Raw genomic sequence first — 21,372 nt, 5'->3', positions numbered from 1 at the left:
TGACGAGAGTGAATTTATGGAAAACTCTCACGCTGACCTCGAAGAAAACATCACCCAGATTGATGAAAGAGGAGAAAATATGACAATCATCAATAGTAACGAAGATAATAATAAAAAAAATGGATGGTAAGAAAGAAAACATTATGAGAGATAAGAAAAAGATAAAACTAACACACTCTGAAGAACGATTACAATTACTGAAACAAATAGCTGAACGAAACTCAACTCCTGCTAATGAATTGGACGAAATCGACCTTTTCTTTAACTCCATGGCAAAAATTGTAAAGAAGCTTCCTCGGTATGAACAAGTGCAATTAAGGATGCAAATTTCGTCATTGGTCGGTAATGCAGAATTAAAAAGTATTTTAGGCGATTCAAGACAGACACTTTCATCAACAGGGCCAAGTTCAACAATGAGCTTCATACACTCAGAAACGGTGCCATCCCCAGCAACAAGTGAAACGTCAAATTACCAAGAACAAATATATGACGAGTCATCACAAAGAGATGGAAGAGGTGTTTCAGAAAGTGTCCTTAGCCTAACTGAAAATAACCAATTTTTTTTACATCTATAATTAACAATGCATATATGACATAACGTTAATGAACGTTTATGACGTTCATAAACATATATTTAATTTTTTTTTCACACACGAAATTGTTTTTAAAATTTTCATATAATATTATGTTTATTTGCATTATGTTTAGTTAAAATGTATTTTATTTTGATTTATTTTGTTATTTTAATAATAGGTAATAATAAAAATTATTAAAATAACAAAAACACGGAAAGGAAAAATTTTAATTTTAAATTTATATTTTGTTTTTAAAAATTTTTTATACTAAAAGTTTTATAGTTTTATGTTGAAAGGATGGACTGACTAATCATTAAAACTTATAATAACATACTTTTAAAAATTAATTATGTTACTTCGCTTGTTATTTATAATTTACTACGATATATTATAATATAAATATTTTGATTTATTATACTTTATTAAACATTTTATATAATATTGGCCGGTATACTATTGGTATACCAGTATTACTAGCATTAGTGACAGATTTATAGGTATAATTTATAATAAAATATGATTTAGTGTAGGTACTTACCTCACAAGTATACATAACTTTTCTTCTGGGCATATGGGCTTTTTGTGTCTATTATATGGTTTATAAGTTAAGTCGTCTCTTATGTGATTCAATACATAGTCAAATAACACTGGTGTTAAGCGAAAGTATTGCCTAAATTTTTCGTCATTACACTGCAGATGGCGACGCACTAAAATTTGAAATGCACCCTCAGTTTTACGATTTTTGAACATAACACTCTCCTCCAAACGATTGTTTTCGTCTTCTGATGACTCTTCATCATCCAAAAATACTAATAATGCTATGTCCAAATCGTCCATTTTTTCACCAGTGCACGATCTACTACTCTCGAGTGAGTACTGACTACTGAGTGACTACGATTGAATACGGTCGCACTACTTCCTAGGAAACCACAGGTTGGTCACCGTAAAGACGGCCGTTATTGACCACCGTAAAATGACGGCCGCTAGATAACGGCACCGCTTTTTTAGGAAACCATAGCTTAAAGCTAATTACGCGAGAAACAAGTAGCGACCGGCACGTAATCTAACGCGTTGTAGACTGTAGCCGTTTTTTTCTTATTTACACAGTACACTGTCATTCGCCAAATAGACTTTTGTAGTAATATACATTCTTTATTTTATCGAATTTATAACATGGATTCATTGGCAAGTACCTCAAATTTAAATTTAAACAATAATAATTATTGTAAATGTATTATTGAACAATTATTACAAAAATCTTTTGGAACTAACTCATTTCTGAAAAACAAAATATTATAAATAAAGGAAGACCTACTCCAAAACTTCAAAATTTGAAATCAAAAAATAAAAAAACTTTTCGATATTTTAATTCATCCTATTATGATTCAAATAAATGGTTATCTGGTTGAGAAAAAATCTCAAAAACTTTACTGTTGGCCTTGTATTTTATTTTCACGTGAGTCAAACGTTTGGTCGAAATTTGGTTTTGATGATTTAAATAATTATCATAATTTGAAACATCGCCATGAAACAAATCGTATACATATTGAATGTTTAATCACTTTAAAAAAAATTTGGTAATGTTAGAATCGAAACATACCTTAGTGAAGCTTAAAAAAAAAAGTATCGAACAACATAACGAAACAATATAAATAATCATTATGTTGTTAGCCGATTAATTGATGCAACGTGTTATTTGGCCAAACAAGAGCTTCCGTTTCGTGGACACGATGAACAAATAACTTCCACAAATCGTGGTAATTACGTAGAATTAATTAATTTGATGGGGACACTTGATCTCAAATTAAGCGGACACCTTTCGACCGCCACTGTTTTTTTCTGGACTTTCTGGAGATATACAAAACGATCTTATACAATCAATTTCTAATGTTCTAATGAAAAAAATTGCATTAGAAATAAAAAATGTTGATTTTGTTTCTATAATTATGGATGAAACCACCGACGTCGTTTCGAAATCTCAATTATCAATAATTTTTTCGATATATGACATATGAAGGGGTACAGGAAAGTTTTTGGGATTTGTAGACATCAGTCAAGATCGATCTGCCAAATGCTTAGCCGGACATACCTTTAATATTTTACAAGAATATAACTGTGAAAATAAATTAATAGCACAAACATATGACGGGGTCGCAGTTATGTCTGGGCGACATAATGGTCTGCAAGCGCTTGTACGATCGAAATGCAAAAATGCAATGTTTGTACATTGTTATGCTCACAAACTTAATTAATATTAAAACAGTCCGTTGATCACATAAAAGAATGTAAAATATTTTTCCTCACACTTTCTGGACTTTCATCTTTTTTTTCAAAATCTACAAAAAGAATTTATGCACTTGAACAAGAAGTAAAAAAAAGATTTCCATCTGTCGCCCCAACTAGGTGGAATTATAACAGTAGACTCGTTGAAATGATGTCCGAGTATAGACAAGAAGTGTTAAACCTCATGAACACAATTATAGAAAATGGAGAAAAGTGGGACAGTGAAACATTATCGTGTGCTAGAGGATTTTTTCAAACGATTCAAGATTTTTATTTTTATTTTTTCCTTTTAATATTTGGTAATATTTTACCTCAAGCAACTATTCTGTTTAATATATTGCAAACAAAAATATTTGATGTCATTTATTGTGATACAAAAATTTTAGATTTTATTAATCACTTAAAAAATATGAGAAATAATTTTGATCAAATTTGGTCCAAATCTGAACAGTATTTAAATATCGAAATTCCATTAAGATCAAAAAGACTAAGAATAACTGAAATTTCTGAAGACAAAAAAACCAATTACCGAAGACTATTTTTTGAAATCATTGATGTATTGTTAACAAAAATTAATGAGAGATTTTCCGAAATGTCTAAATTACAATTTTTTTCATTATTGGATTTTTCAAAATTTGAGCAGTTTGTTAATTAGTTTCCAACAAGTTCTATGGACTCACTGAAAAAATTCGTATGGTGAATATTTTGATTTTTCTATACTAAAATGTGAATAAACTATTGTGTATTTGTCAACCGAATTTCATAAAAGAAATATTAACGAACTTTGGTTATATCTTAAATGAACTGAACTATCTGAAAGTTTACCTCAAGTTACAAAATTATCATCTTTAATTTTAACAATTCCAGCAACAAGTGCAGGTGCTGAACGTTCATTTTCGACTTTGAAAAAAGATAAATACATATTTAAGAAACTCTCAATCACAAAATAGACTATCAGCATTGTCAATTTTATCTATTGAAAAACAATTACTAGGTAACCAAAATTCAAAAAGAAAATAGTTTTTATGATGAAGTAATTGAAGACTACTCAAAAAAAAACCAAGACGAATAAATTTATGTTTTAATTGAAATTTTAAAATTGATACACGTTTATAATAATTAGTAATAATGTTTATAATTTATAATTTAATTCATATATTGTACAATTAACTAGTATATTTTTAAAAATTTTAAAAGTGTTAAAAGGATGAAATATGTTTATACATAATTTATTATTAGTCATAGTATTTAATCACTTTAAAAAAAAATATATCACTGCTTACATTCTTTTAACTCTTTCATGCACGAGGTTTTGAGTATACTCTACACCCCTGTTGCACAAACATATGTATTTTTATAATTTTTTTTTTTTTTTGTTACTGTTTTGTCATTAGAGATATATTCAAATATAGATTTTAGGGAAAAAAATAAAAAAAACTTAAAAACTTAGGAAGTTACCAAAGGTGGGACAGCATAAATCCCACTGTGCAATAAGTGGGTCATATATTTTAGGTATCTACAGCATAGGAGCGTAACCTATTTCTTTTAGTCATTTTATACAAATTAATTATTTATTTAACTTAATTTGACAATTCTATTCTCTTTATTATCTGTATACATATAAATATAAACAACTAAAACAAATGATACAAGTTAAAAAAAAAGCATATACACTGCTAATGCACAAAATAATATTAGAAAAAATCAAGGGAAAAATGTTTAATGTTTATACAATACCTAACTAATATAAATATTTTAATATAATTATACACTTATAAAAAACAAAATATTTATCATAGTACATTTTATGTCTCCACACTGTTGCTAGTATAATTTCTTCAAAACTGAAAAAATAACCATACAAAATATTAAGTTTTCTGTGTTTTAAATGTTTTTATTCTAAATATTTACCTCTTTTACGCATTATGATGGTCAGAAAAACAATTTCTAGATTTTGTAATACAAAGGGGAATATCGCATATTGAACAAATCCACTCTGTTCTAACTTATTTTTTGTTTTGTGCTACATCGAGTACATCTCCTTCTAGTAGACAATTTTGGTTGATGATCGGATTTCTCGAGCCTAATGTAATCGGGAACCGATGGCTTAAATTTTTTTATTTCTGTTGGCGATTTTGTTTTGTTTTTTAATTTACGTTTATTAATAATTGTTGTGCTTAATAGCTGTCCCGTAATTTCTCGTCGAAAATTTTTTCATTGTCATTTTATTTCCAGTAGCTTGTGTATATACTATATTATGCGAATTTACAACTGCAATGTCCAGAAAATGAAAAAAAATTCTATGCCACCATTTTTTACTTTTGCGATCTATTTGGCATGATTTTTTATTTTGGTCCAGTTTGTCCACGCAGTTCATATTTTGATTATAATCTTTCAAAACTTTTGGACATGGTATCATTAAAACTGTGCCATCTTTAGCTCGCCTTTGTACATTTTCGATATCCCTTGGGTCATGAAAATTTGATAAAAGACTTACCATACGTTTGTCTTTCCATTTGATGATTGATGTTGAAAATTGATCAATACGCCAATCATAATCTCCTTGTTTAAACAATTTGTCATCTTTGAACTTTGGCAAATGTTTTTTTTGACATATTCACAGTTCCACATGCGTGAATACCGTTTAATTTTAAATAAGTTATAAGTGGATAACTCGTGAAATAATTATCAATGTATAAAAAATAATTTTTATTTTGAAGCGGAGTAGACAAATTTTTAACCACCCGAGCACCTAAATTTTTTTTCAGCTATGTCACCAGATTTCCCTGTGTACACATCAAAGTTCCATAAGTATCCATGTTTGTCAGCTAAAGCTCATACTTTATAACCTCTTTTTATAGGCTTTTTAGGCATATATTGTTTACATGAATTACGACCTTTAAATTTAATCATAGATTCGTCGATAGCTACAATTCGATTAGGATTATACAATGCTTGACTATTTTTTTAAAATAAAATTTAGGTATGGTCTTACTTTATATAATTTATCAAAGTTTACTTCACCTCTTTTTTGGAATAACCGAATTATCGTTCAAATGCAAATGAGAAAGTATCCAACTAAAACGATTTAATGGCATAATACTACTTATATACGCATCATGTAAATCTGGGGAGGATGACCAATAATCTCTATAGCTGCATTGTTTTTTTATCCCCATCAGCAGATTTAATCCAATAAATGCATTTATTTCGTTAATATTTGTTTCCGTGTATGATTTTCCGTCTCGCATGTATTTTTGATTTGCGTACAAATTAGTGTGAAAGGTAATATATGTAATAACTTCGTCTGTCAGTAAAAGTTTGAAAACTGAAAATGGAGTAATTTCGGGTAAGGTTTCCACAATATTTGTAGGTCCTTCCAAACAATCAAATGAAGGAATGTCTATATTTATATTTTCATTAGACGACCAAATAGGTTCTATAAACTCGTCTTGAAAATTTGAGTTTGCATCAAAAGTTGGTACTTCACTTGTTGTATGTTGTGTTAATATAGGTACTGCAAGTTCTTCATTTGTTTGATAATTTTCAGTATTAGGAAAAAGCTCACGACAGTTGGAAAAAAACATTTGGTGTGCATTTATTTGGATTTTTTTGTCGATTTGATGAACGATTTTTTTCGTGGACTTGGGAGAATATAAGTAATATTTTCTTCTATATTTAAAATTTCTACATTTTCATCACTTTCTGAATCTGACTCCGTGACTAATAAATTAAAGCGCGGATTTTTATGCACTTAAAAGTATCGAAATATGGCATATAATATGCAGTAAAAATAATGAAAATATGCAGTCAAAATTATGAAAATATGCAAAAATATACAAGAATTTTTTATTTATTTAAAATTTACAATAAAACTTATAATAATTAATTACTTAAATACTTAATAATAAATAATTTCTAAACTTAATTTATTTTTAAAATTGTATTTATTATTAAAATTAATAATCATATGCATTTCAAGTTTTTCTTCTGTGGAGTTGTATCATTTATCGATTAACATATTTTTAAAGACTGAGAACGAACGTTTGACGTCAACCGAAGTTATTGGGGCATATTTGAAGCAACTTAGTATTGTCGGATCTTGATAAAGATCTTCAAGATGAACGTTTTCACTTAATAACACTGAATTAATTTTTCGTAGAATTTTCAGACCTTCATTTTTATTGGAAAGCTCGTTTAATTTTGTTGTAAGTGTTACACCTTTCAATCCAGGAATAGAATGCATTTTTTCTTTCGTTTCGTCAATTATTGAAAAGCTTAGATATAAAGTCATATTTCGAGTTTCCAGTTTTTTTTATGACTATTTTTATCACTAAAAATGCCAAATGAATAGATATAAATTTTAAATCATTCTACTTGACAAAATATTATCCTATACATTTTTTTAAATTTTCGCTTCAATATGCAATAAATTTTGAATTTTGTCAAAATATGCAAAAATATGCAATAACCTTCAAATATGCAGAAATATGCAAAAAAAAATTTCACCATTAGCTTCAAATTATGATAATTCGTGGAGATAACTGACAAAAATCCAAAAACATTAAAAGGAAAAAAATATGCAATGCATAGAAATCCGCGCTCTAATTATCACATCTAAAAAAAAAGAAAAGATGCCAATTTACCATCTGGCATATACTCTATGCTTTTAGGTATGGAAAAAAATGCAGAAAAACAATTTGACGGGATTGGAGAACAACGATTATTGACAGAAGCAACAATATTAGATCCAAGGTTAAAAAAAAAAAAAGGCTTTATTAATATAACATCATATGAACGTGCATACCAGAAAATTATTCAAAGTGTTACAACAATTATTCAAATGGAAAAAACATAATTTGTCGGAAAACGAAGTAAATGCCGTTCAAGAAAATTCAAATGAAAAAGAACAATTAGATATTTGGAAAGACTTCGACTTACAGGTTAGTTAGAAAGTACATAGTTTTATTTGTTTTAACTTTTAAAATAATAATCGATTTTTCACAGGCCTCTGCATCTACTATAATCAGCACTCCAAAATCTAAAGCTATTATTGAAATTAACAAATATTTAAATGAGCCCTTGTTAGATAGGAAATCGGATCCATTAATGTGGTGGAAATAGATGAAAATGGTTTATCCAAATTTGTTCCAATTAGCATTGTTAAGGTTATGTGTTCCCTCAACTTCAGTGCCGTGCGAACGCATTTTTTCTTAAGCTGTGTACACTATATCAGATCGACGAAATAGATTGTCAATGAAAAATGCGGAATCATTATTGTTCTTAAATAGTAATATTTAATATTTAAATTTAATTATTTCTAAAAAAAAAGTATGTATAATCCATGAAATAATATAATACATTTATTATATTACTTATATTATATAAATTATTTTTATAAGAATTTACAAGAAATTATTATTATTTTACACATATTGTTTTTTATTTTTATTTTTATTTTTATTTTTACATATTTTAGTGTTGGATACTTCAATATATAAAGTATAAACAATACTGAATATATTACAATCAGGGCTCGGAACTTTATGCGCTAAAAACAATGAAATATGTGCATACGTATGCACTAAAAAAATTATTTTTGACCAAAATATGCGGTATAATATGCATTTATTATTTTTAAAAAAATGTATTTAAAAGCATAATTATTAATTATAGAGAAAAAAAATTATTTTTGAATCATAAATATTTTTTTTTATATTTTTCTTTTGATAATATTGAAGCTGTTATACTGAATCTATTCCCAGAGTCCTAAATTTAAAAAAAAATAGAATTTATCAAATACAGTGATTATTAACTCATGTTAGGTATTCATTGTTATATTTACCTGAATTACACTGAATGATAAGATGCTTTTTTATGTTTTCGAGTTTAAATGATCGTCTGTTGTGGCTCAGAAGGTTTTTGTAAACAGAAAATGATCTTTCGACATCCACTGACGTAATTGGTGCGTACTTGTAGAAAATAAGGTCATTTGTTGTCAGATCTTCGGGAAGACCATCCATGGTGGAGATAGATCCACTAAGTATTGACGAGATTTGTTTTAATGTTTTTAAACCGATGTTTTTAGACAAAACATTTTCCATTTTTTCATAGACTTTTTTCCCTGGTTCACCTTGAACGGATTTTAATTGTGTTTGAACATTGTCCACGATACTCAACGATTCAACTAAAGGCATGTTTTTAGTCTGCAGTTTCAAAATTGATTCAGAAAGAACTTTAAAATTTGAAGTAATATATACTAAATTATTTTGAACGTGTTCTTTTACCAAATTTTTTTTTTGAAACTTTAATACTTAAAGCATCATTGGAGTCCAACATATTTACAAAATCACGAATTTGTTCGTAGTATTTACAATAATAATGTACGGCATTGATCCAGGTATCCCATCGGGTTATGATTGGTTCTGGAGGTAAAGGGATATCCGGTGCGTAATTTTTGAAAATTTGTATGCGTGATGGTGCTTTTTTAAATATTTTTTTTACATTAGCTACAATTTTATCAACAGTACCAAATTGATTTCGTACTTCCTCCGAAACTCTATGGAGGCCATGAGCAGCACAAGTCACGTGTACCATTTTAGAGTAGAGTGCATTCAGAGATTTTCCACACTTTACCATATACGGCGCAGCGTCGGACAAAAATAATAAAACGTCGTCGTGTCTTATCCCATCAGGCCATAAAATGCTTAAAGATTTGTCAAAAAGTTTACTAACCGTAGAGTGATTGGTCTTTTCTAGTGCTTCAGTATTCAGTAAAAAAATTGGACCAGCAATATCCTCTTCTAAAGTCCCTATTATTACATTAGCTATATACCGACCTTCTGCGTCTGTTGTTTCATCAAGTGACACCCAAATTTTTCGGTCGAAAACACGTTGCCTAATTTTTTTCCATCATTTCATTGTAGCAGTCGTCTAAATAGAATTTTCGAAGTACTGATTCTGTGGGGACATCTTTTCCAGAATAAACTTCCAAAAATGTCCGAAACTCTATATTTGATAGTTTATTCAGTGGTATAGTGGTATATTAGCTGAGACCATAGCTTTGCATAAATCCAGGTTGAACTTCGATTTTTTAGACGTTTAATCATTGGTTAAAAGTTGTTGGCACGAGGGGCGGGGGGGGGGGGGGGGGGGGTGGCAAGGTGGGCATTTGCCCCTGTCTGATTTTAAAAGCGGCCCAATGGGCCGGTTTCCGGTTTTTGCCGTTTGACCATTATTATATTTTATTTGTGCAAAAACATGATTATTTTTATAATATTTTCAGAAAATATTTTACAGTCTGCCTACTAAGAAATTATATATATAATGATACATTTTTAATTAATAACTGATAGTTGGAATACATTTATATTTAGACGCATGCGGGACGTGCATGTATGTTTTGTGTGTGCGTGTGTGTTTTGTTATGAAAAAGGAAGTAGGAACACAATATTGTTATATGCACAGCAATAATAATAATTAATATCATAATCACATATAGTTTTATTTTTAAAATCTAAAATTATTACAAATTCTAAAAACAACAATCGATTTACACTCTTAAGGTGCGTATCCTACGCGCGGCCACACTCTCGAACGGTGGCGCGCGCATGCCTCAAATGGATACCTAGTTGCCACGCGAGCCAACATTTTGTTGCGCGTCGAACACGCCGCGCGAAATGTCGGTAAAACGCACGCGCGAGGGCTCAGTTAATTGCTCGCGAGCGTAAGGGACGGTCTTGTCGGTTGTTGCTCGCGCGGCAATACACGATTTTGCTACCACCATGGATAATGAAAAGTGTCGTGTTTAATACAAGTGTATGGAGTACAAGATTTTTATGAATAGTAAATCTCCCTTACCACAATAAATCAGTGAGGAAGATGGTGAAGAAACTAAGTTCAGTAATGAACATACCTATTGAACTGAAGAAGAATGACAACTGCTTCGGCTCTTTATGAAGAAATCAAGAATAGCCAAAGTCATATTACTGGTTCCTGAGATATCACATTATTGTAAAGAATACTTAAATAATTTATTTAAGATACACAGAATATAAAAGTATTTTATTATATTATTTAAAACCCTCTACCCATGTGTACATCAATGATAACGCACTATTAATGAAATAAAAACCTAAATTTTTAAAGTATCTTTCCCACCGTTTTTATCTTATCGTCATAGTTAAAATTATACATCAATGCTGATATTTTTACATATAAAAATTTATATTAATATGCTATTATAATTTATAAACATTTTATTCATATGGTGTTTGTTGTCAAGTAACCAGTATTATTTACAATCAGTATCGTATACAATATTTTATTATTTAATACAATTATATTTATATTCATTCCGATTTTCATTCTAGTATGGTAATAAATTAAAACCTCAACACATTTTCGGAGCTGAATGTTTACTCATATGAGTGTGTATATTTATATGAAATTTTATTGTATTGACTACCAATGTACTTAGTGAAAGGGATAATGTGGCAAATAAAAAAAAATACTGTATAATATACTAAGTTTTTATTTTGAATTTTACTTGTTGATAATATTTAGAATTAATAATGTAGTAATTATATGATAATTTTAATTTTAACATTAACTAACATTTAACCTATGAATTATTAATTGTATTAATATTATTTTATTTAGGTACATCAAAGTTTACGCTTCAAAGTGGTTTCTTTGACGACTTTGATTTTATGAAGAATAAAGACGTACTAATGACTTCCGATACTATAACGGAAGATGTAAGTTAACAATTTATCTGTTTACTTACGATTCATTGGTAACAAAATGATGTGCTAGATGTGAACGTATTTCTTTCGCATAGTTTCCAGCTCTTCGTGGAATACAAGGCATAGGCAGTAGTGATGTAGGTGCAGGTTCATTTCTCCAAGTTCCTGGTCTAAGTTCCCCATCTGTCTCACTATCTAGAGATCCAGGTGGTGTGTATAGTGATCGCGTATTTGGTTTTCCTCAAATAATTATGCAAATGAATAGTGGTTAGAACAATTTTAGTAGCCGTTTTAGGTTCTAGTAACATAGGCTTCCGTAGTACTCTAAATACTGGAGCTCAGAATTCCGAGCATTTTCGACTACTCGACGTCCTCGAGATAGCCTGTAATTAAAGATTCTTTCCTGAGAACCTCTGGCTGGTTCTCCTTTAAATGGTTTCATAATTGTATTCACTAAGTGAAAAAGCTTTGTCAGCCAGAATTACATACGGTATGTTGATAGCATAGGGACCTGAAGTATTGATGGAGGGTATTTTCAAGATTTTCGAGTTTTTGTATAATTTAGTATTCTTGAAAACACCACCATCAGAACGTCTACCTTTACAACCAACATCTACGTACCTAAAGCAATAGTCAGCGTCTACTAAAGCCATTAGTACTATACTGAAAAATGTATAGTTATAATATTCTGTACCACTGTTAACCGTGCTTGTAACATTACATGCTTTCATCTAACGCGCTATTACATGAGGAAAATTCCATTTTCTTTCAAAATCGTGTGCTATCTCTAACCATTCTTCTTCAGAGTCTGGTGCCTGTAACAATTAAATTAAATAAGCATAATATTTATTTTTATTAATTGTATTCGTTATTTTATAGATATCAACCACTCAAAATGTGATAACATCTGAAAATAATGATGGAGACCCACACCATCCGTTACGGACAGTACAGAAACATGTTGAAGAATGTGAATGCTACAAAGTTCGATAGTCTACAGTTAAAAGAAAAAGAAAAATACAGAAGAAGTCTCCTATGTTGGAAAAGCGTTTCAAATTCGTAAACATCATCGTCACGACTCTATACTTTACTTATGGCCAGCACTTAGCTAACGAACTCCGTAAATATGATCAACGAACTTTTACGTGAAAAATGCATCAACAATGTGATTTATGAAGCTGATTTGGGATTTTATACTCTACTAATCTTGGACATGCTTACTATTACAATACTACTCAAAACTCAACACTATCTCCTCAGCCACCACTTCGGTCTCCTCAGACTCAGTTCCGTCTCCTCAGCCACCACTTCGGTCTCCTCAGACTCCAGTTCCGTCCTCAGCACCCTCGGTCTCCTCAGACTCCAGTTCCGTCTCCTCAGACTCAGTTCGTCTCCTCAACCAGTTCAATTTCCTTCACCATCTTCAAGCTCCTCTATCAAGAAGATTTGGAATAGTTCTAAGACGATTAAAGAAAATAATTTCTTTTTATTATAAGTTTATTTAATTTTAAGCGATTACAATAAATGGTAATGTTAAATTAAAAGTGTCATTATTACACTTACCTTAGCAATCTTTCAGAGCATTACATATGCATCACAAACTCGAACTATTCGTGAAAAGATTGTTTGATACTGAAAATTGGAAGTTGTATATGAGTCTCCAGTTGCTAAAAATCTTAATGTTATGCCTAATCTCCGTTACTGAAATCGCTTCTCGAAATTGTGTGTCCATTTTCTTCACCTGTGGGCTCAATTAATGATTTAAGTGCTCAAACTCTATAGTTGTCATTCTTGTAAAATTTTATTGTATCTTCAACGGCTTCATATCTCATATCTTCCAAAGTTTAACACCACACTGCATTCGATTAACATACAATTTCTTCATCCACCATCGCGCTTTTCGTTTGGGTTTTTTTTTAATAATGTGATGTATTATATGAAAGCAGCAGCTGCTCGTGCACGTGAAACGTTCATGGTTGCACTTAGCCGCGAAGACTGAACGTTGGATCGCACTCTAGGAGGTGAAACGAGCTGGATAACTGCCGCGCGAGGCACGCCGCGCTTTAAAGGTTGATACATCAATGTGCGCGGCAAATAAACCGCCGCAATGTTCGAGTTTCCGCGCGTATGGATACGCGCACTTACACTCTTACCTACTCATTATCTCAGGACTCAGACGTCTGTCAACTTAGTCAGTCGTTTATCATAATTCACAGTAAACTATTCTGTATTTTGTTAATATTTATTTCAGTAACCGCTTATTCTACCTATATTAATTATATTCGTGACGTGTGTTCTCATAATCTCATTATTCTTTTGATATGGATAAAACATTTCTTAAAAAAAAAGTAATGGGTGGTGCGGCTAAAAACCGTCGTGCAAAAAAAATAAAACTACAGCAAGTCGCCCAAGAATCAAAAACAATTTCTGAATTGTTTAATAAACAAACAAAACCTGAACCAGTAAGCAAGCAATAATAAATTTGAAAAATTAGTATAACTTAAGATAATATTAATTTATAAATTCGATTTTATATCTTTTAGATTGATGCACAATTAATACAACAACCTGCAGTTGTACAGGGACAAAACTGCACTAAGATAACCACGTTATTTCATGCAGCCGGTAAGTAGTTCATATTTTTCTATTGGGTAAATTTACTGAAAATTCTCTTTAAAATATTTCATATTATACAAACATACATAAGAGTAGTTACATCAGTGAGTACGGTTTAAATATTATTATGTTGCTTATATAAATTAGTCAAATCAAAAAGCATATTGTGTGACAAATATAAAAAACAAATAAATTAGTCTATTTTGCATAGAATCTTAAAGAACATAAATATAAAATGTTTGTACCTAAATAGTTTAAATATCAAATAAATGAGTAATAATTTGTGATAATCAGAACTCAGAAACAGTGTTGAATTAAAAATTAGTCGATTGTAACATACACAATAATAATAATAAAAAAAAATGCAATGTTTTATTCGAGAAATATTGTTAATAATATTTAATATTTGTATCTAACAATAGGTATATGGATAACTAAATAAAATATTAATAATATTTCATATTTATGTAACAGTTTCATGCCACAAATATTTTATTTAGTTATCCATATTATATAATTAACAAAATGTTCATATTAGGTACTCAAATAAAACATTGCTTTTTTTACTTCTATTAGTGCATGTTTCAATTGAATAATTCAACATTGTTTCTGAATTCTGCATTTTACTATTTACAAATATTTTACATATCAGTTCTTTAAGAATGAAATTGCAATACATGTATTTTGTAGGTACCTGATCTCTTAAATTTTATTTTTGTTTAATAATAGTTTATCTTATAAGCAGTAGTTCCTTATACATTTTCTAAAATATATGTTTTATATTTTCTATATTTCATAAATATTACTTCAAAATATTAAAAATATTATGTACATCGTTTTATAGAACCATCAAAAATTTCTGAGGCTGAAGCAAGCACTAATTCAGAAAGCACGTCAATTAATGATTCTGAAGAAGTCTTGGTAAGTTCTAATTTCTTAAATAAATAATTCTTGCATAAATTATGTACATGGTCGAAAATGATTGTGAGCCTATTGCAATGTTTTCAAATTTTTAACATGGTAAAATTAATTTTTTGCAGAAGTCTTCATTAGAACCAACACCATGTATTGAGTCTACCCCTTTTGTATGTGATTCTATAGACCCTTTGGTATGTATAATTGTTTTATTTTATGCTACATTGGTAAAAAATACTATGGACTAAATAATAAATATAATATTTATGCTTTACAGGTTTTACCATGTACTGAGCCTGCTTCCAATGTATGCGATGCTATAGAGCCTTTGGTATGTATAATAATTGTTTTATTTTATGCTAGATTGGTTAAAATTACTATATACTAAATATGATATTTATGCTTTACAGATTTGTGATATATCTTTATCAAAAAATGATGAACCAGTTCAGCCAGAAATGTTATTCCCCGCTACCAATGGTCGACGATTTACAAGTAGACATTATAAAATTTACAACTGGATAGAGTATTCTGTATCAAAAGATGAAATTTTCTGTTTTCCATGCCGTCATTTTTCTGCCAACATTATAGCCTCTGGAAAAACTGCTGGTAATTTATGTTTTGTTAATTATGGTTCAAAATGTAAAATTTGGAAGGAACAGACCTTATCTTTGAACAATCATCAGAGATGTAAGACTCATGTTATTTGTGTACAGCGTTGGAACGATTATCTTCTAGTTAAAAAAAACCATTCACTATCTATCGCTAATCAAGTTAATAACGTACGACAACAAAATATTATTGAAAATAGAGAACACTTAAAATTCTTACTAAAGGCGGCACTTTTTCTGTCAAAACAGGGTTTAGCATTTCGTGGACATAATGAGTCTGATATTTCTAAAAACAGAGGGAATTTTTTAGAAATTTTAGATATGTTTGCTGATGATAAAATAAAATTACGATTACAGGCACGTTACGGTCACTACACTAGTCCTGAGTATCAAAACGATTTTATAAGTAGTATAGCTCAATGTACAAGACAGATTATATTAAACTCTATGAATAAGTTTGGCGTTTATACAATTATGGTTGATGAAACCAAAGACTTATCAAAAAAAGAACAAATGAGTTTTTTAATACGGTTTGTAGACAAAGAACTAAATATTTGTGAGAGATCAATTGGTTGCTACTACATGGCAAATTCAAATGCTGAATGTTTGGCAAGTGAAATAACTAAAATACTATCAATAAATAAATTGGATATCATGAACTGTATTGGACAATGCTACGATGGAGCTTCTGTTATGAGTGGGCAGTATTCCGGTGTTCAAGAAAGAATATGCTCCAAAGTTCCTCATGCCATTTATGTCCACTGCTATGCTCATCGTTTAAATTTATGTTTAGTTCAAACGCTACAAAATATACCCCACTTATGTAATTTTTTCAATACAATTCAAAACTTGTATAAGTTTTTAATGAATGGGCAGACAAGGTATGAGCTATTTGTCAGAGCTCAAAAAGATAAACAAATACCTGTAATTCATTTGGAACGGTTGGCAGACACAAGGTGGGCATATTGGTATAAATCAATACAAAAAGTTAATATGCGTTTTACTGAAATTTTAGAAGTTCTATCAATACTGAGTCATCAAGGAGATCAAACTGCAAGAGCTATTGGTATATTAAAAGAATTTTAAAATATTTCATTTATAAAAACTTCTCATGCTATGGAGATTTTATTACAAACTATTCACTGTGCTTCAGTAGAACTTCAAGGCGCAAGTATTATACAATCTTCAGCGATTAATTTGTTACAAAATACAAAGCAAAATATCCAAAAAATGCGTAGCGATACATTTTGGGATAAAATTAATAACAGCACAAAATTAGTTGCTGAAAAAAAAGAAATAGTCTATGAAAATAGTTCAAGAAATAGAAGACCAGTGAGATTAAATAGAAATCTTCAAGATTTTTTTATTCAATCAACAATAGGACAAGGAACTTATGAAAATAATAGCAATACATCAATTGAAAATAACTAGCCATTGAGTGATATAAAAATTATTTTTTATACTGCAATTGACAGGTAAAAACTTAAATCAAAATTATTAATAAGTATCATTTAATTGAAAAAACTAACTACTTTTATCTGCATTAATTTGATAGTATATATTTTTTATTTTATTGTTTTAGGTTTTTGAATGAACTAAACCATCGCTTCAGCAATCCTAGTAATGAAATAGTTCTTACTTGTAACATTTTCTCATCCTCTAGTATTGATTATTTTAATTTAAAAAGTCCCCATTTAGTTACCTTTATTGATCATTATAAACATTTTAAAATTAATTATGAAAATCTTCAATGTGAATTTCCATCTGCAAAAAATTTAATAAATCATGCAAACATAGACAGAGATGATGGAATTCATGACCTTTATTCTATTTCAAAAATTTTAAACCAACTTCCAAATGCTTTTCAAGAAACTCTTAAAATTATAAATATCCTTATGACTTTGCCTGTTACTACTGCATCCAATGAACGCTTCTTTTCTTCTCTAAAATTAGTTAAAACCCATCTACGACTAACAATGGGAAATGAACGGCTGAGTGATTTACTGGTCATTGCGGTGGAAAGTGATGTATCAGGTAAAATTAATTTAGATGATGCGGTTGATATATTTTCAAAAATTAAAAAAAGAAGATATCCTTTGATAAATTAATAATATTTTTCTTAATTAATAAAAATTGTGATATTTAATAGTTTACAGAGTTTTAATTGGTATAGGATTCTACAGTTGTTTTTATAAAATATCTGCTATCCATAAGCGTGCACAGGTCTTCTTGGCAGGGGAGGCAATATCTTTGCTAAGGAGATCCAGACTTCAAACCCTTCCCCTAGATATTTTTTTCACAGCTTAGAGCTTGATGTGATCCAACGATTAATAAATAAATCTTCACACAAAATCAAGTATATGATTCTATTAAACTATGGTATTATTCTATACGGTTAAGAGTTAGGTTAAACATAAAATTACCAAAATAGTTTTCAATAAACCCTTTTTAATAATAATATCTTTAACGAATAGGTAACGATAAAAACCTACCTAATAGAACATAGAATACATAATAAGAAAAAATAACAAAAAAAAAACATAATTTAAACAACTTTTAAAATAGGTAATAATGTAGTATGTTTTATTAAAGTTCCATACGTCGTTTGGAAGTAGGGTCTAATGTTTTAAAAATGTCTATTACTTCTTCATAATCTACATTATAAGCTTGTTCCTGTTCAATGAACATGTTTAAAAGTCCATCTAATCTTTCCTGACCCATCGTACTTCGTAACTTTGTTTTAACCAAATTTAGTTTTGAAAATGTTCTTTCACAACTACAACTTGTTACTGGTATTGTAACAAATAACTTGAATGCTTTTGTGATACTAGGGAAAATATTTTGTCTATCACAAGAAGATAACCATTTGATCCATTCATCGCATTTATTTTTCAATATATTTTTAGGAACACTATCGTAATTTTGCAAGAGTCGTATTTCTGTTTGTAAAGTTAGTGTATCCAGATTAAACGATGATGCTAATGTACACACATTGTCATAATTTGTTTGTAAAATTGTTAAATTGACTATACTCTTAATCATATTAATTGTTTCTTGATTAAAACGAATAGATATGCCATTGATCATTTGATCCAAAGCTGTATTATATACAGTTAGTTTCATTTCTTCTTCTTTAGTTTGAAAGAAATACTCGTTGGAATGAGAAGTGTCTACTTTTGATGAAATTTTTCTTTTTCTTGAAGTTGGAATTGGAATATCAATATCAGTACATAATTTAACAGTATTTTTATAAATATTTTTAAATTCATATTCCTCATTTCTCATTTTATTCAGAGATTCTTTCAAGGATTCTACTACTTCCACAGCTGTCAACAAATTTATGTTAGAAGTTTGTAGAAATGTGCTTACTTTTAACACTGCATTAAGAATAGGATGAAACATTTCTAGAGCAAATATAAATTCAAACTTTTTTAGTTGAAAAATAATACCTAAACCTTTAACTCTAACATCAGATTGCTTGGTAGAATCTATAATTTCTTCAATTGCTACTAAAAGAGACAAATAGTTTATTTTTACTGCACTTACAGCTTCGGAACGGCAGGCCCATCTAGTATTAGATAAAGATTTCAAAGTTTTAAGTTTAGCATTAGTAGAATTGACAATTTTTTCAAAAATAGCATGTCTTGAACAGCTACCTTCTATGAAATTATACACTAACTGGATAGTTCCAAAAAAATCAAAAGCAATTCTATTTTTACAACCAACGGAATCAACCAAAATTAGATTTAAACAATGGCCGTAACAGTGTACAAAAAATATCTTCTTATTCTTTTCTTTAAATTTAGTTTGAACACCTGCAGTACTACCTGCCATTGTCGCAGCTCCATCAAAACAAGTTGAAACAATGTTTTCCCATTTAATGTTATATTCTTCAATGACATCACTCAATGTATTGAAAATGCTTTGAGCATTAACAGACTTTATTCTTTTCATTGTTAAAAACTGTTCTACAACAGAGCACTTGGTGTCATCAAAGTATCTGATTACAATTGATAGTTGCTCGTGATGCCCTAAATCACTTGTTTCATCGGAAATCAATGATAGTTTTTTATCTTGTATACACTCTTTTAATTGTCTTTTCATCAATTGACTTATGGACAAAATTAAGTCGTTTTGAATCCGATTACTGCAATATAAAGCGTTTTTTGGTCCAGAGTTAATATGTTCATTTAGAATACGATCATATTTTGTTAAGAGTCCAACTATATCCAAAAACAGTCCTTTGTGAATATCATTAGACTTTTCACTATGCCCGCGAAACGGTTTACCACCTATACCAAGACAAACTGTTATATCAATTAGTCGTTTCATAATTTGTCTATTTTTTAATTGTGTTTGTTCTTTTTGACTGTGCACAAGTTCTCTATTTTCATCCAAAATTATGTCAATTGGTTTTAAACGTAAAAAATTGTTCAAAGATGTAGAGCTGTTTAAATGGGCTTTGGATAATTGATGCAATTTAAATTTAGATGTAGCCAGTTTCCAATTTTTAAAACCCAACTTTGAATAAGTTAATTCTGCTTGTCCAATATTGATTCCTGAAGAATGTGTAAACATTCGACAAGGAAAACAATATGCTAAATCTCCTATTTGACTATACTCAAGCCAAGGAAACTGTTTATACCAGTGACTTTGAAAATGTCGTAATATACCACTAAACGCTGTTTTTGGATAACTGTTTAGTATAGGTTGGAATGGACCATTCTTAATACGTTGTCTAAATTCAGTTTGAATTGTTAGTATTTCATTAATAGGATCATCAGGATGAAGTTCAGAAGAAGGAAATTTTTCCAGATCTATCAAATAACACAAATAATAATTTATTATTCATTCCTACTGATTAGTTACTTGTAAAATACTTAGGAATTTAGAAATCACAAAACACATTTAAACTATTTAACTAGAAATAAATAATTATGTTAATTTTAATTACAAATCTAATACACAATATTAATTCGAAAGCCACCAATAATATAGCTAATAAATTAGTTGTATACAAAAAGCACTCACATTAAAAAAAAAAGATTGATAAATGTTTTTATAGATACAATGAATCTAGAAACACAATATTGTCAATATTATAACATTGAACACAAAGAGCTCACAAATAACACATAAACAAAATAGTTTAAAATATTACCAATACAACTGTCTAATAGTTCACAAACTGTAGTTTTTAATGACTGGTCCACTTTCGATTGTTCTATAAAATAATAAAATATATCAAAACTAAAATGATTTATTTTTTCAAATATTTATATTCATACCAGTTACTTCTGTTCTTAACTGTGCAATATCTGTAGAATCACTTGTACATTGTGGCAACAGCATTGGGTCATCTGGATCCAATTCATCTAAATTATTTTGTATATTAAACTAAGTGGTAAATAGGCACATCATACAGCTAAATAGTTAATACAGATTTATAATTTTCCAAATATTGTACAGTATAATCGACAATAGGTACTATTAATATAGTTGTTAATTACCTGATGATTCATTTATAGGTATTTCCTTTGCAGTTTCAGATAACTGATTTGTATTAAAATGCTCTATAAAACAATAAAATATAAAATATATTAAAATTAAATCTAATAATAATAA

At 29.3% G+C, this 21,372-nt stretch overlaps 1 protein-coding gene and 1 pseudogene across 1 annotated transcript; both read right to left on the bottom strand.

The window, feature by feature from the left end:
• Positions 1-8,601: 8,601 nt before the first annotated feature.
• Positions 8,602-9,830, bottom strand: LOC112596187 (annotated as a pseudogene).
• An 8,503-nt stretch (positions 9,831-18,333) lies between these two features.
• LOC112596186 (zinc finger MYM-type protein 1-like) lies at positions 18,334-20,655 on the bottom strand. Its single transcript, XM_025341678.1, has 2 exons — positions 20,628-20,655; positions 18,334-20,564 (listed from the first exon to the last, which is right to left on the bottom strand). The coding sequence occupies exons 1-2, from the start codon at positions 20,653-20,655 to the stop codon at positions 18,334-18,336; spliced, it is 2,259 nt and encodes a 752-aa protein (XP_025197463.1).
• Positions 20,656-21,372: the final 717 nt, after the last annotated feature.

The sequence above is a fragment of the Melanaphis sacchari genome, unplaced genomic scaffold (assembly GCF_002803265.2).
Source record: "Melanaphis sacchari strain LSU unplaced genomic scaffold, SCAv2.0 Contig307_pilon_pilon, whole genome shotgun sequence".
Taxonomy (NCBI): Eukaryota; Metazoa; Arthropoda; class Insecta; order Hemiptera; family Aphididae; genus Melanaphis; species Melanaphis sacchari.
This window is presented reverse-complemented; position numbering and strand designations above follow the sequence as displayed.

Coding starts and splice junctions, on each gene's coding strand:
- LOC112596186 (XM_025341678.1), bottom strand. CDS start 20,655: ATGTGTTTTGTGATTTCTAAATTCCTAA. Junction 20,565..20,627: donor TGTGATTTCTAAATTCCTAA/GTATTTTACAAG, acceptor GTTATTTGATAG/ATCTGGAAAAATTTCCTTCT.